Genomic DNA, 12,612 nt, shown 5'->3' with positions numbered 1-12,612 from the left:
CGCTTCAGTCGTGTCCAGCTCTGTGCGACCCCATAGATGGCAGCCCACCAGGCTCCGCCGTCCCTGGGATTCTCCAGGCAAGAACACTGAAGTGGGTTGCCATTTCCTTCTCCAATGTAGGAAAGTGAAAAGTGAAAGTGAAGTCAATCAGTCGTGTCCCGACTCTTCGTGACCCCATGGACTGCAGCCTACCAGGCTCCTCTGTCCATGGGATTTTCCAGGCAAGAGTACTGGAGTGGGGTGCCATTGCCTTCTCCGAGCCAAAGAACTCCAAAGAGACAGAGGCATGGACGGTTCTCACCCAGAGTCTCCAACGAAAAGCAACAATGATTCTGAAATTCTGTTTCAGAAGTTGAGAGATTAAAATTGCTCTCAATCACTGAATTTGTGGTAATCTGTTGAGGCACTCAGAGGAAACAAATACATATAGTACTTGAACTCCTGATTCTGAAGGCTTCCTGGCCTACACATTTGTGCTGTGAACATTCCTTAGGAAGGACTTGGATCTCTCCTTATTTCATGGGAAACAAATTTACTGAACTTGAATTCAATTTTCCATTCTGATTTGCTTCCCTGACTAAAATTTAGCAACTTGGATTAGACAGAGGATCCAAGTTTCCTTTATATATTCTGGAATTAGAGTAAACGCAATCTATGCTCTTCCTTACTGAAATTAAAACATTCTAAGCCTGAATAGCCATAGACAGTGATCCATTTTCTCTTGGCAAGACTGGCCTTGTTTTGGTAATGGAGTTAAGGTTATAGTCTTCTAATTTAGCTGAAGTTCAGTATGAACATATACAAGAGTAAAAGGGGAGAAAAAGAACCAACTAAAACATGTGGATACCACATTGCTTACACTGACTACAGAAATGTCTATTATTACTACCAAAAAGGATGGATAACTTTTCTTCTCGAGGGGATCATCCCAACCCAGGGATCAAACCCAGGTCTCCCGCACGACAGACGCTTTACCGTCTGAGCCACCAGGGAAGTCCAATATAAAACTTACTCTCATCTAAACCTGAAGGTGCTAGGGTAGTGGGAAGAGGGAGCCTGCCTTAGGATCTCTTAAGTTTACTATTACAGAAGAGTTGTGGGAAGGGGATTCTAACACTGAAAGGGAGGCAGCTGGTGACACTGTCGACTGTATACAATGCAGGGTGCTGGGTGTAGGCTGTAGGTCCTTTTGTTGACCAGCCACTAAACTTTGTTTCCACGTGTAGACCAAGAAATAGAGGTTTGAAGGGAACGTGGGTTCCTTCATCCCGAGTTAATTCTCCTCATCTTTGTAGTGAGGAAACATCTATACTGACCCTACAGCCCATTTCCAAACTGCAAGGTGACATTCAGTATCCCTGGCTGTCACTATGTTCTTTTTTTCCCCTTCAATCTTTCTCATTCCTATAGTTCCTGCCAGTTTGGGAGGCAGAAGAACCATATGAAAAAGGTTAAGAGCATGTGCACTTTAGAGCAATCTTTGTAGGAGTCTACCACATACACTCTGTATGGGTTCAAAGTTTGTTGCTCTTTTAGAATGCCCAATTCTCTGACTGGAAAGTTAATCTTTTAAATAGGTACAAATCTGGAAGGTGCTATAAACAAACATTTAATTTGGAAATTTACTGACAAACAGGAAATTCTGTTCTTAAATGTTAGCCAGGGAAGCTATATATGATGTTCACAGAAACTAAGTCTGCTTTTTACATATTTATGTACTGATAAAGAAATAAATTACATTCAACTATACAAACAGTAAAATATTTCTAATCATACTGTAGTATATTAAGGCATGCAATGAAAACATTGAGAAGTCTAGGGATATCAAAGGTAATGTTTCATTATCATTAGCCTGAAGCACACAGAGACCTGAGATACTTGGTAATGACCTGAACAATTTTATCATGTGGTGCAAATCTGACCTTGCAAGTTAACTGTAGTCAGTGGTGTTTAACTGGTACACTTGAGGATTAGTATTAGCAAAGTGTAGTAAGAATAAGACTAAACAGACTTAAGTCTTTTGAAAGGGGGGAATAAATGGGCAAAGACAAAGTCCTGACAAAGAGTAGTCTAAGGACCTCAGTTTACTGTTAACACAAAACCCGTGGAATCCAGTGGCTCTTCAGGCAGTGACTCAGGATCCAGGGCTGCCATCACCACGGCAGAAGAGAGCGCTGCATGGCCTACCCTTATGGTCCCTTGGTCAGAACCAGCCGCATGGGACTCGCTGCCTACAGTAGTAAGTAGGGAGGTGGGAGAGAATGCACAGGTACTGACTGAGCAGCAAATGCCTCGGTAATATAAGACAACAAGTTTTGAGACATTCACAGTTCAAATGCAAACATTCTTTCAAGTATGTTGGAAAACTGAGGGACACAATCAGTGACCCTGACTGGTCACTTTTCTGAATGCTTCTGTCAAGAAGTACTGGAGCCAAAGGACTGCTTCCTGAAAGAGGGAGAATTGGGTTCTATTACTTAGCCTCATTTTTTTCATCCTATTTCCACTTTCAGCATGTAATAATATATAAGTAGATGGCTTTACTCTCTTCCTTTTTTAGTCAAAAGAAAGCAATTCAACAAACATGTATGGAAAATGAGCTCCTCTTTCCGTATTATGTGGACAAGTTAGACATAACATACTATATCTAACGTGAACCAATCTGCCCAACTATCTTTTGTATCTTATGGTTGACACAAATAGAAAGAACTCCAGGCACCCACTTAATGTAACTTTACTGTTCAATGAGCTCATACCATGTACATGTGCCTACACTCGAGCTATCTTCTTGGCCTTTTTGAAGATATAAGTATCTGCCACACGAGTTATAAAGCAAGTTGGTTTTATGTTTCTAAGTTGTTTACACAAACACAGAAACAAAATCTGAATTACTGCCTCAAAGTTAAGTTTGGCTGCTCGGAGCTCAAGAGCTCTATTTTCCTGCTGGAAGTCCCCTACATCCCTCCCTCCAAACACACATGACCCCTACCCTTCCCTACCTAACACAGTAACACCAAACACAACCCAATGTTTTAAGTGTACATCATACATTTATTACCAACAACCCTCTCAACTCCAAAATTGGGCACAGGGATTAAAAATAAAAATTCATTGCACTACTTAGTAAAGCATTACTAGTAACTTTCATAAAAAATGTACAAACTTTGTTAAAAATTTATCAAGCCTTCAAATGATTTGGTTACAGATATTTATAATACGTACATTTAAAACTATATGTTAACTGATACAATGGAGTATGATTTGAGGAAATGACTCAGCAAATGATTCCAAAATACACCCCTGTGAGCTTTCCATAATCTGAAACAAACAGCAAAATGAGGTAACCAAATGTACCAACAGGGGGAAAATAGCTTTCTAATAAAGGCCTAAAGATATCTGTGAAAAATATTCTCGTGAGTTGGTAGATCTCATTTAAAATATTATAAGAGGCCCAAATATAAGAATCTTAACAAATCACATTTCAGAGAGTGTATAAAATCTAAATAGGCTTTCACATTTTCTAGATTTTGCTTGAAAAAATTCAGGACAGAAAATCCTAATGAGATCTTGATACCTGGAGGCCTTGTTTTTTGTTTTTGTTTTTCTTTTTGGGGAAGAGGGGGTGCTAAAAACCAACAAAGGTGGTATTTCATGCAAAGGAAAACAAAAAAACACAGCAGAGTTAAGGTGGTAAAGCCAATATTGTTTTAGGAGGAAAGGGGAAGAAGGCAAGAAACCAACATCTGCCTGCTATCTGGTGCATCACCTAAGGAGTCAACAGCTGGGCACAAATCAAGTGTTCTTTCTCTTCTGCTAGCCACACGGTTGCTAAATGTGGCTAGGTTGAGCCGGTTTGGAACACATGCATGTACGCTCCTAACACACACTAACTACTTAATAAGCAAATCTGCACACATCTCTAAGAGCCCCATGCGAAGAAAAGACATTCCCAAAGAGAGATCAGCCACAAGAGTGCAACAATTCTGGATTTTACCAAAATAGACCCTGCTGCCTCCTAAATTGCCAACGGCCTCTCAAAAATTTAATGGAAAAGGGGTAGTATGACAAGAATTCATCATCCCAGAGAGGGAAGAAAGAGCTACTTTTCCTAGTCATTAGTACAGTGTGCCTTGTTAATTAAGTATCTATATAAATTAGAAAAAGTGCTTTACTTGCATGCTTCAATAAAATGAATACTGAGTGTAGTAATGTTATGTTAGATCTGTACAGATATAAATTTTTTGCAGCTATATAAAAGAGTCTATGTATAAGATGGGCTTTTGCCATTTTAAACATGATTTTTTTAATTAAAAAAAATAAAGATTAAACTATACGTGATTTGTAATGTAGTTGATTATTACGCCAGTAATTTTGGTCTTTAACACACTTTATTCATTAGGAACAGGTAGGGAATACTCTAATGATTTAAAAGTAACATGTGCATTTCACCACTGTTTAGATGTATTTCTGATGCACTGACAAATACAGGGGCAAACAAAGTATGCAAAATCCTACTTGTAGGACTAGATAGAGGCAACAGTGTCTGGAAAAGGGCAAAATTGTGCTTCTGTGTGAATTGACTTTACTGAACTCTAAGCTGTGATAAGCTTATAGTCTTCAAGGGAAGGCAAGTAGCATGGCAGTAACAAGTAGTTAACACTGTCTGAGTAGAAAACGGACACAGCCAAACGAAAGCTGAGGTTGGCAGCAAGTCATCACAGTCCTGACTGGAGAACTGCAGCTTGTGCCACTGCAACCAGAAGGACAGCAACTGCACGAAGAGGCAGACAATGGCGAAGACACTAGAAGAATGAGAGGGAATTCAAACACTGCTAGAAAAATGACTTGAAACGATCTGAATTATGCTCAAGGAACCTATTAAAAAAACAAAGAAATCCACACAGCTATGTATTCTTTTCAGAGCAACTAAATGCAGGTCAATTCCTGTTTTACAGCATTATTTTTTATACAAAAATCAAATCTTCATTTATACTGCAAGTATTCTGGACACCTGTTATATTAATTTTTTTCTCATTCAACAAAAAAGAAAAGTGATAAAACATCAAAGCACACCAGGTCTAAGGAACTCGAGCTGTCACAGCACTTGATCCATCCTGGAAACGAGGATTTCAATGAGAAGCACGTTTACTGAGGGGAGAAGAACTAGACAACTTTCAAAATTGGAGCTTGGCAGAACAGAAACATAGTCTTCTTAAAACAATTTTGTTGCCTGTGGGAGCTTGAACAAATAGCATATCAGAAGTCAAGCTGAGTTAACAGATTTTTTTCTGGTGGAATTAGAAGAGGTGAGACTTCATGGGACCAGTGGTATTCTTAGAAATATATTACTCAAATATCTTCAGAATAGACTACAAACCTAAACATTAAAAGAAAAAAAAAAATCACAAGCACATCTGGCTAAGAAGCTTACTGAAAATGTAAAGGAAAACCAAGAGAGTATCAACATTCAAATCACTGATTGAAATGCTAATATTGCTAACTGATGATGTATGATATTGCACCTTCTTTTTGGAAACAGCAAGTTGGAGATTTAAAAATTTCTTTTTCACGACAAAAATCAAAATTTCAGGTTCATGGAGTGAGAATCTATTACACTTTTTCCTTAAGTGACCCAGTTGGGACCACCAACGAAGAGAAGGTGACAGCTGCCTGAAGCAAAGGAAGAAGGCTTTTCTCATTCCATTCACTGGGAGGGAAGGGGATGGAGTATTCAATGCTTATCGTTGATGCACCCTTAGCAATCAGTGTGCAACAGCAAACACAAGGGGGAAACCAGTGTACAGTACTAGTGCTGTTTAAATAACACACCAGATTATACATTGCAGCATAATTAAAACTACACACACATTCTTGGTACATGCTGGTATATAGGATCTCATACACACGTTAGCTACCATGCCCTCACACAAGTAGTTTCACACATTCTCTCTCTCACACACACAGATACATTTACCATCAACAGTCATACGCTGCACTCATTGCCACTCACAGTTTCTGAAGGCTCTATATAAGGTAGATTGCTATATCATCTGGAGCTACCACTTTTAATGAAAGCACATGCTAAAAGATCACGTCCACTGTAATCTTGCAGCAACACTCGGAATGATCACACAAAAACCAGGGAATGTTAGTGCACACACAAAATTAAGCTAAAGAAAAAGTCTTTGGAGTTCCAATCACACGGTTAGTATAACAATCCCATAATTGTGAAGACTAATTGTAAGCTTTTATAGTTGATTAAGTCACACAGTGCAAAGAAAGGTCCATTGACCCTTTTGGTAAAGGGAGGGCTGGAAGCCACACAGATTAAGTTCAATGGATAGTCCGTATATACATGTGATGAGGAACACCCAAACTAAATTTGTGCTCTTAGGTTGGTCATTCTGAATCCCGATGCACTTCTGAAGCATCAGCTCGGCAGATTGGGCAAGTACGATTTGCCTAAAAACAAAAGAGAGAGCACTTGTCTGAATTTTGACTTACACTGTGAAACATATTAAAAGAAACAGAACTATTTTTACTTTCTACATAGTTTTTACATTCTCTGTTCCTTTAAGAAAGTACAATCATTTAATCTCTTAAAAATACTCCACAAACCCCTAAAACAATAGCCTATGAATAATTCTTTATTTGGTTTGTTTTAACATAGACAAGACTATCCATCACCACTTCAGCCAAATGTAATAACTGGCTTAAAATTAAAACTCCATCTCAACAAATGGCATTACCATTCGTTGTGCTGCTAAAATCAGAAACATAAGCAACACCTGCTCTCTTATGTTCTACAAAGCATTTTTTACCAAATGCTCTCATTTCTATATTATGATAGCTCTCGAGTCAAGTACTCTTTTCATCCAGCTTCTACTATTTGTTCTTCATCTTGCCCAGTACATCCTTATTTCATCAACCTCCTCTATTACCTTCTTCAAGGAGTGGCCGTGATCTTTCTAAAACATGCTTTCAGGATCCAGTCCAAACTCTCGCACACTTCACAGTGACTTCACAAAAAGCTGACTCCTGGTTTTACCTCTGAATCCCCTTCTCGCTACTCTCCCTCACACTCTAGCCATCAGCCACACAGAACACATGCTTTTCTGGTCATCCTGTTCTCACATGTCAGGGCTATGCATATATAATAAGTTCCGTTTTCTAAAAAGCTTAGATTCTTTACCTTTAGGATTCAGTTTGGACAAAACTGGGTACCCTTAATCTGTGCTCACATGGAAGACTGATTCTATTTTAACTTATCTGTCTTCCTCTCCAATTTTCAAGTTATCTAAGCCAGTATTATCATCCCCTACTCAGAATAATCTAAAACAAACCAACCCTAAAGTTAACTTAAATTATTTTACTGTATCACATTTTCATCCTACTATTAAAAAAAATTTGGGGGGCTACACCCCACAGCATGTGTTTAGCTCTCCAACCAGGGATTGATCCTGTGACCCCTGCACTGGAAGGCAGTCCTTAACCCTGGACTGCCAGTGAAGTCCCTTTATCCTACTATTAAAAAAGAAGAAGAAAATAAGAAGTCCCTGAAATAATTTCACCCTGGCATACTATCAGAATTTGTGTCTTTGGAATTTTCCCTCCCATATACACAAAGGAGAAAATGGTCAGAATTATGAAAGCTGTGTTTCAATTTAATAACCTCCACCAAACCATGGACTATGGTCAGTAATAGAAAATTCAATGTCATTCTCTTCAGATGCCATCACTTTACCTTAAGCCATTTGTCGACACACTTGGCATGGAACTCATGGTTACAGGGTAAAACTCTAAGTAGCTGCCTTGACTCAAAATCACACATGCATACTACACACCTGAAATAAACCAGAAAGATTGTTTAACCATAAAACCAAGTAGTTTCTATTTTGTTACAACTATCGAAACCATAAAGCCATTTACTATCTCACTTATCAAAATACCATGTAAATTTTAAAACTAAAATAATCTATCAAATACCCTTAAAAAAGCATGATGTTAAGACATTTAGTAAGAGTGCTTTGTTTTGCTTAGTGAGAGATCAACAAGAAAATTTCTGGTTTAACATCCAAGCCAGCCTTAATACTGAAGATGCTATTATATTCAACAGTGTTGAAACAGATGGACATTCATATGCAAAAGAATGTAGTTGGACTCCTACCTCACACAATATATGAAATTAACTAAAAAATGAAAAACCTAAATATAAGAGCAAAAAACTATTCAACTCTTAAAGAAAATACAAGTGTAGATCTTCATGACCTTGGAATAGGCAGTTCAGTTCAGTCCAGTCAGTCGTGTCCAACTCTTTGTGACCTCATGGACTGCAGCACACCAGGTCTCCCTGTCCATCACCAACTCCCGGAGTTTACTCAAACTCATGCCCATTGAGTCGGTGATGCCATCCAACCATCTTATCTTCTGTCGACCCCTTCTCCTCCTGCCTTCAATCTTTCGCAGATCAGGGTCTTTTCAAATGAGTCAGTTCTTCACATCAGCTGGCTAAAGTATTAGAGTTTCAGCTTCAGCATCAGTTCTTCCAATGAATATTCAGGACTGATTTCCTTTAGGATGGACTAGCTGGATCTCCTTGCTGTCCAAGGGACTCTAAAGAGTCTTCTCCAACACCACAGTTCAAAAGCATCACTTCTTCGGTGCTCAGCCTTCTTTATGGTCAACTTTGACATCCATACATGACTCCTGGAAAAACCATGGCCTTGACTAGACGGACCTTTGTTGGCAAAGTAATGTCTCTGCTTTTTAATAAGCTTTCTAGGTTGGTCATAACTTTTCTTCCAAGGAGCGAGCGTCTTTTAATTTCATGGCTGCAGTCACCATCTGCAGTGATTTTGGAGGCCCCCAAATAAAGTCCCTTACTGTTTCCACTGTTTCCTCATCTATTTGCCATGAAATGATGGGACCAGATACCATGGTCTTCATTTTCTGAATGTTGAGCTTTAAGCCAACTTTTTCACTCTCTTTCACTTTCATCAAGAGGCTTTTTAAGTTCTTCTTCACTTTCTGCCGTAAGGGTGGTGTCTTCATCATATCTGGGGTTATTGATATTTCTCCTGGCAATCTTGATTCCAGCTTGTGCTTCATCCAGCCCAGCGTTTCTCAAGATGTACTCTGCATAGAAGTTAAATAAGCAGGGTGACAATATACAGCTTTGACATACTCCTTTCCTGATTTGGAATCAGTCTGTTGTTCCATGTCCAGTTCTAACTGCTGCTTCCTGACCTGCATACAGACTTATCAACAGACAGGTCAGGTGGTCTGGTAGTCTCATCTCTTGAAGAATTTTACACAGTTTGTTGTGATCCACACAGTCAAAGGCTTTCGTGTAGTCAATAAAGCAGAAGTAAATGGTTTTCTGGAACTCTCTTGCTTTTTCAATGATCCAACGGATGTTGGCGATTTGATCTCTCGTTCCTCTGCCTTTTTTAAATCCAGCTTGAACATCTGGAAGTTCACGGTTCATGTACTGTTGAAGCCTGGCTTGGAGAATTTTGAGCATTACTTTACTAGCACGTGAGATGAATGCAATTGTGCGGTAGTTTGAGCATTCTTTGGCATTGCCTTTCTTTGGCATTGGAATGAAAACTGACCTTTTCCAGTCCTGTGGCCACTGCTGAGTTTTCCAAATTTGTTGGCATATTGAGTGCAGCACTTTCACACCATCTTCTTTTAAGATTTGAAATAGCTCAATTGGAATTCCATCACCTCCACTAGCTTTGTTCGTAGCGATGCTTCCTAAGGCCCACTTGACTTCACATTCCAGGATGTCTGGCTCTAGGTCAGGGATCACACCACTGTGATTATCTGGGTCGTGAAGATCGTTTTTGTACAGCTCTTCTGTGTATTCTTGCCACCTGTTCTTAATATCTTCTGCTTCTGTTAGGTCCCTACCATTTCTGTCCTTTATTGAGCCCATCTTTGCATGAAATTTTCCCTTGGTATCTCTAATTTTCTTGACGCGATCTCTAGTCTTCCCCATTCTATTGTTTTCCTCTATTTCTTTGCATTGGTCACTGAGGAAGGCTTTCTTATCTCTCCTTGCTATTCTTTGGAACTCTGCATTCAAATAGGCAATGGTTTCTTAAGCATGATATCAAAAGCATAAGAAACAACAACCAAAAAAGGCAGATAAATTGAACTTTATCCTTTAAAATAAAGGGGGGTACTAAAGATGCTTTATAAATCTAAAGTGAAAAGACAACTAACTCATAGAATTAAAGATATTTTTGAAAATCATGTGTCTTACAAGGACCTATATATATAAAATATAAATAACTCCTACAACTCAATAAAAGCAACCCAATTAAAAAACAAAGAATGTGAATACACATTTCTCCAAAGAAGATACATAAATGGCCAGTAAGCATAGTAAGAGCTCAACATCACTAGCCCAGCTGGAAAATGAAATCCAAAACCTCAAGAGATAACACTTCATTCCCACTAGGGCTGCTAGAATCAAAAGACAGACAGTAACAAGCACTGGTGAGGATGGGGAGAAAAGGAAACTTCTGTACACTGCTGGTGAGAATGTAAAATGGTGTGGCCCATTAGGAATGAAATGATACAAGCTACAATATGGTGGTCCTTGAGAACATTATGCTAAATCAAGGAAGCCAGACCCAAAAGACCCCATGTTATATTGGTTCCATTTACATGAAATGTCCAGAACAGGCCAATCTATGGAGATAAAAGTAAATTAGTGGGGGCCTGAGTCAGGGCTTTGGAGGGTTGGGGAGCAATGGGGAGTGGCTATTAATTGATAAGGTATTTCTACTGGGGATGATGAAAATGATATTAATTTGACTGTGATGATGGTTGCAAAACTCTTATTAATATACTTAAAAACCACTGGATTGTACACTTTAAATGTGAACTATATCTCAGTAGAGTTGCTATTAAGAAAGATGCTATAATAAGCAGAATCTTTAGGTAAACCCCTCAAATTTTACAGGTATGAGACTTTTCGATTTAATATAAAACATTCTAGAGTTAAAAACCGTAAGATTTCTAGGCTCATAAAAATCCAGAACAGCACTGTCTAGAACCTTCTTAGGTGACAGAAATGCCATATACCTCTATCTTTTGATACAGCATCACTGGCTAGTGCAACTAAAAATTTTAACTTTAACAGCTATCTTATTGGACAGCACAAGCCTAGACTATGAAAACGGTCATTACTTACCTTCATCAAGTTATCTTTGACTTTCAAGCTTTTATTTCATGAAGGTGGAAAAGTAAATTTAATACAGAAAGATGTCAGAAAAATGTACTTACAAAGTCTGTTCTGACTGGTGGTTGTTAGGATTGAACCGGTAAGAAGGAAGTTGTTCAATATCTGCTTTAGTCAGTCCTCGAGGCTTGGCCTCTCCCAGTCGCTCTGCTAGGTTTAACAGGGCCTATAGAGGGAAAGAAAGATGTATCTGCATATCCTTCTCTGAATTTTATATTCCAACATATATATTTTTTAAAATTAGCTTTATTATGGAAAAATTTTAAATATATACTAAAGTAGAAAAATAGTATAAAGAAATTACTTCCATATGCCCATTACCCATGCTCAACAGTTCATGGCTAATTTTATTTCATTTTTCACTGTCCACTCCTACATCCACATTATTTTGAAAGAAACCTAAAACATGGTATTTCACTGGTAAGATAGTTCTGCTTTTCTGTTTAAGGCAGTCCGTCAGCCTCAGCATTTTGGACACTTGAGGCTTGGGTAAAGTTTTGTTGTAGGGGGTTGTCCTATGCACTGCACAATGTTTAGCAGTAACCCTGGTCTCTACAACATCTGCAATGGCTCAGCACTGAAGAATCTGCCTGCAATGCAGGAGCCGCAGATTCAAATCCCTGGATGTGGAAGATCCCCTGGAGAAGGGAATGGCAATCCACTCCAGTATTCTTGCCTGGAGAATCCCACGGACTGAGGAGCCTGGCGAGGAGGATCGAAAAGAGTCAGATATGACTGAAGCAACTTAGCCCATGTGCATTGGTCTATACAAAAGTTATCTCCAGACTTTGCTAAATACCTTTTAAGGGATAAAACTATCCCCAGGTTGAGAACCACCAGCACTTTAAAAACTAAAAGATTATTTAAAATGTAACAACAGAACATTACACTCTCCAAACTAGTAATTCCTTAATGTTAAATATCTTTGATTGTTTCAATTATTTTCAATACTCTTTGAAATAGTTCGTTCAAATTAGGATCCAAATAAACCATGTTACCACTGCCTGATGTCTCAAGTATGTATTTTTACTCTTCTATTTGTTAAAGAAACCAAGTCAACCGCCTGTAGAAGTTCCCAGTCTGAATTTTGCTGACTGAACCTCCCCACACCGATTCCTGTGGTTTAATACATTCCCTGTCCCCTCTCAGTTCAGTTCAGTTCAGTCGCTCAGTCCTGTCCGACTCTTTGCGACCCCATGAATCACAGCATGCCAGGCCTCCCTGTCCATCACCAACTCCCGGAGTTCACTCAGACTCACGTCCATCAAGTCAGTGATGCCATCCAGCCATCTCATCCTCTGTCGTCCCCTTCTTCTCCTGCCCCCAATCCCTCCCAGCATCAGAGTCTTTTCCAATGA

The 12,612-nt window shown here is 39.0% G+C and overlaps 1 protein-coding gene across 9 annotated transcripts in view; it reads right to left on the bottom strand.

The window, feature by feature from the left end:
* Positions 1-3,030: 3,030 nt before the first annotated feature.
* RNF38 (ring finger protein 38) overlaps positions 3,031-12,612 on the bottom strand; it is an 80,266-nt gene continuing 70,684 nt past the window's right edge. For all 9 annotated transcript variants that reach the window (XM_010846040.1, XM_010846039.1, XM_010846041.1 and 6 more), the window contains 3 exons: positions 11,299-11,420; positions 7,745-7,844; positions 3,031-6,462 (listed from right to left, as the gene is read on the bottom strand). In XM_010846040.1, the coding sequence (XP_010844342.1) occupies positions 6,400-6,462; positions 7,745-7,844; positions 11,299-11,420 (285 nt within the window). In that variant the 3' untranslated portion in view covers positions 3,031-6,399. The remainder of the gene's footprint in view (positions 6,463-7,744; positions 7,845-11,298; positions 11,421-12,612) is intronic.

The sequence above is a fragment of the Bison bison genome, unplaced genomic scaffold (genome assembly GCF_000754665.1).
Source record: "Bison bison bison isolate TAMUID 2011002044 unplaced genomic scaffold, Bison_UMD1.0 scf7180017864230, whole genome shotgun sequence".
Lineage (NCBI taxonomy): Eukaryota > Metazoa > Chordata > Mammalia > Artiodactyla > Bovidae > Bison > Bison bison.
The sequence above is the reverse complement of the archived record's forward strand: the minus strand, read 5'-3'. Positions and strand labels throughout refer to the sequence as shown.